The sequence below is a fragment of the Bidens hawaiensis genome, unplaced genomic scaffold, assembly GCF_021521415.1.
Source record: "Bidens hawaiensis isolate Kalapana, Puna unplaced genomic scaffold, B.hawaiensis_p1.1 tig00003462_1, whole genome shotgun sequence".
Lineage (NCBI taxonomy): Eukaryota > Viridiplantae > Streptophyta > Magnoliopsida > Asterales > Asteraceae > Bidens > Bidens hawaiensis.
This window is the reverse complement of record NW_027491192.1, coordinates 83,719-87,444: the sequence shown is the minus strand read 5'-3', so window position 1 is coordinate 87,444 and position 3,726 is coordinate 83,719. Positions and strand designations below refer to the sequence as shown.

Here is a 3,726-nt window from a genome sequence, read left to right as displayed (position 1 = left end):
GCTAAAAAAGTTTGGTTAGAATTTAATCAGTACACACAGAAATAATGGTGTAGGTGGTGTTTAGAGTGGAGAGCTTCTTTACGTGACCCCCCCACCCAATTCACTCTCTATACATACAATACAACCCACCCACAATTCATTATCAAATATCTATTCTATTCTATTCTGTTTTCCTCTTCACTCATCACAACGCATCATGATTGATTAATTCATCTCTCATTCCATCTTATTATTATTATTATTATTATTATTATTATTATTATTATTATTATTGTTACCCTGATCGAGATTAAATTCTGGTCTAATAATAACAACAATGGGTAACGTCGGAAGCAACAGCTCCAACGGCCGTCGACGTCACGGCCGCCGCGGCACCACTCAAAACCACCCACAACCACCACCACCACAAACCCCACAACCAGAAATCAACGCCAACCGCTACGTATTCGCCGCAGCCACACCGTACCCAAACCCTAACCCTAGTCAACCACAACCACAACTACAACCACATCCTCCATACTACCCGTACCCACCCGGATCATACTACCCGCCACCGCCTCCGTCGTCATCCTTACCGGCGCCGTACGACCACCACCACCGTGTGCCGGTGGACCCCGCCGGACAGGCGATGGTGGGCGGCAGGTACCCGTGTGGGCCCGTGATGCATAACCCGACGCCGTATGTTGATCATCAGAAGGCGGTTACTATTAGGAATGATGTGAATTTGAAGAAGGAGAGTTTGAAGATTGAAGCTGATGAGGAAAACCCTGGGAAATATCTGGTTGTGTTTACTTATGATGCTACTGTTGCTGGCAGGTATAGTTTTATTTTTTTTATAAAAATTAATATGAAAGTTGTGGGTATGAAACTATAAATTGACTGTAAGTTGTACCTGATTTCATACCTTGACTTGTTGACTGATGACTTTTGGTCAACTTTTACTGAAAGAGGATAAGTTGATAAAATTCCATTACTTGTTTGTGCTTTGTTGACATGGATAGATACATATAGATAGATAAAGGGACCAATAGAAGAAAATAATGTGTTATTTTTAAACCTAAGTTTATTAAACTTAAGTTGTAGCTTGGTAGTTATGAGCACGAGTCTCACCGTTCTTTTTACCGGAAATTGGTTTCTGATAAGAATTTTGTGATCAGTGTGCACTAAGGCTTTTTTGAGCTCGGTTTTTCAAGCGCGAGACTGTTCTTTTTACTAGAATTTGGTCTCCATAATGAATTTTGTTACGGGCGTGCGCATGAGTTTGTTTTGAGCTTGTTTTTTTATAGTGACAACTGCTTTTACATGGCAAGACCTTTTCTTTTTGAATAAGACTTTGTGTAGTCGTTTTAACTTAAGGGTATGTTATAGTGCCACGTAGGCAGTTAGTTGGACTTTGACTTAACCGCCCTTTTACAATGGTGTGGTGGTTTTTACTAAAAATGTTAAATTAAAGAAAAATAAAGAAAATTGTGTGATTGGATGGGTTTGAGTTGGCCCCACACCCTCCTTCCTCTAGCACCTGTTAAAGCTTGGTGGATGAGGTTTGGAGCCTCAGCCGGCGGCTGCGTAGTGGGCTTGGTGCCCCTTTGTGCTGATGTGGCGTGGACTGCGGTTGGCGCCCCCTCTCCACCACACGCAACCTTATATATTAGGCTATGCGTAGTGGAGGGGCTACAAGTTGGGCGAATTGCGCCATGTGGAGCCCAGTCAGCAAAGGGTGTGTTTTTGTTTTTGGGGTATAATGGTTTTGTAGCCTATATATATACACATCTCTCTCTCTCTCTCTCAATCAATTATAACAATAATATAAATCACAAGAGAAGCAGCGAGAAAAACTTGCCCCTCCCCCCCCCCCTATCGCCTCACAAATCGCCGAGGGGGGGGGGGGGGGTGTTGTCGCCCGAATTCGCCCCAAGAAGGCGCCCACTACGGGTAGCCTTACAAATATTAATGTAAATATGAATGCCTGAAGGTTGGATATAATTGACACATTTTATCTTGTTTTTATGTTATTTTTTTCTATTGGCAGTATTACCCTGTATTTCTTTGCGAAAGAAGGGGACGAGTGTAACATGAGTCCAACAAAAGAAGACGTGCTTCCGCCGATCACAGTGAGCTTTCAACAAGGTTTGGGACAGAAATTCCGACAAGAATCTGGGACTGGTATAGACTTCTCAGCATTTGAGGAATCAGAACTGGTTAAAGTGAGTGAAACAGGGGTGTATCCTCTAGCAATAAAGGCGGAAGCAACTCATGTATCAGAAGACGGGACGACAAATGCTAAATCTACTAATTCCCAAGTCACACAAGCGGTGTTTGAGAAAGATAAAGGTGAATATCAAGTTAGAGTGGCCAAACAGATCTTGTGGGTTAATGGGATGAGATATGAATTGCAAGAGATTTATGGAATTGGTAATTCGGTAGATGGTGGTGATTTTGATGGAAATGATCCCGGTAAAGAATGTGTTATTTGTTTATCTGAACCCCGGGACACTACAGTTCTTCCGTGTCGTCACATGGTAATGTTTTATCTGAAATTTAATGTTATATAGTTGAACTTGTTTTGTGATGTATGAGGTCCTGATGAAGCTAGTTGGTTTGGTTTCAGTGTATGTGCAGTGGGTGTGCTAAAGTGTTGAGGTTTCAGACGAACCGGTGTCCGATATGCAGGCAGCCTGTGGAGAGGCTTTTGGAAATTAAGGTGAGCAATGGAGGTGAAGAGTGACAAGTGTCATAAATCATGAACGTGTCATATTGTAATGTTGTTTTTATTCTGAAACAAGTTTGTGAATTCGAGTGAGATGATTGGTGTTTTTAAGTTTGTCATATAATTTGCATAGTAAAGCCAATATACTATCCTGATTGATTTTGGGTTGCATTTTGTTGAGACAGAAGTTTTAATAGGCAAAATTTCTCCTTTTTATTAGGTAATTGGTTAAATGGTCAAAAGTCAAAACCGGGTTGAGTAGGAACCGGTTCGGGGTATGTGATCGGGTTTCGTGTTGGGTTTTGACCGGGAATTTCCGGTTCCGAGGAGAAAACCTATACCAGGTTGTACCTGCGGGTCATGTACGCGTAGGAACCGGTTTCAGGTCGGGTACATCATGCCGGGTCTGAACCGGTCATTTTTTTGCACCTCTGATATGTGGGCTTGCAAGACATGGGTTGCCTTTTGGATTGCCTAATAAAAAATGTAAATCCATTTGCAAGATATGGTTTTGGTCCTTTTGGACTGGGTTTTCTATTTCCAAAGGTAATGAAAGGTAGTTGCTAACTTGCTATAGCCTATACATACATCAAAAGGATATTTTGACCATTTTGAAGGATATTTCTGTGAAGTTCCTTCACAGAAATATACGACATTATATGTATAAGAAATCATGTGTGTCGGGTCTACTACAACATTTAGTTAATTTTTTTAGCAAAATGTTGTTATATTTTTAAATTATAAAACTAAATACCCCGCTCCCCCTCTTATTAAAAGTGTTCACATTTTCTTTTTTATTTGTTCCATTATAAATGTCAACTTTCAAAATTTATTAGTCAGTTTTCAAGTTTGCCCTTAAACATACACAACTAACATTAATAAACAATATTGTCATTTGGTAATCAAAGAAAACAATAATTTAATCTATCTTAAACTTTGTGTTTTTTCAAACTAAGTTGAAAACTAAAGAAAAATATTTGGAACTATGATGTTTTATAGTATCAAGCAAATACAATGAA

At 40.0% G+C, this 3,726-nt stretch overlaps 1 protein-coding gene across 1 annotated transcript; it reads left to right on the top strand.

Annotated features, from left to right (window-relative positions):
• Positions 1-229: 229 nt before the first annotated feature.
• On the top strand, positions 230-2,867 carry LOC143623416 (putative E3 ubiquitin-protein ligase LUL2). The gene is made up of 3 exons (XM_077094330.1): positions 230-816; positions 2,030-2,519; positions 2,609-2,867. Exons 1-3 carry the CDS (start codon positions 317-319, stop codon positions 2,723-2,725), a joined length of 1,107 nt encoding a protein of 368 aa, XP_076950445.1. The 5' UTR covers positions 230-316; the 3' UTR covers positions 2,726-2,867.
• The last annotated feature ends 859 nt before the right edge of the window (positions 2,868-3,726 follow it).

Coding starts and splice junctions, on each gene's coding strand:
- LOC143623416 (XM_077094330.1), top strand. CDS start 317: ATGGGTAACGTCGGAAGCAACAGCTCCAACGGCCGTCGACGTCACGGC. Junction 817..2,029: donor GATGCTACTGTTGCTGGCAG/GTATAGTTTTAT, acceptor TTCTATTGGCAG/TATTACCCTGTATTTCTTTG. Junction 2,520..2,608: donor TTCTTCCGTGTCGTCACATG/GTAATGTTTTAT, acceptor GTTTGGTTTCAG/TGTATGTGCAGTGGGTGTGC.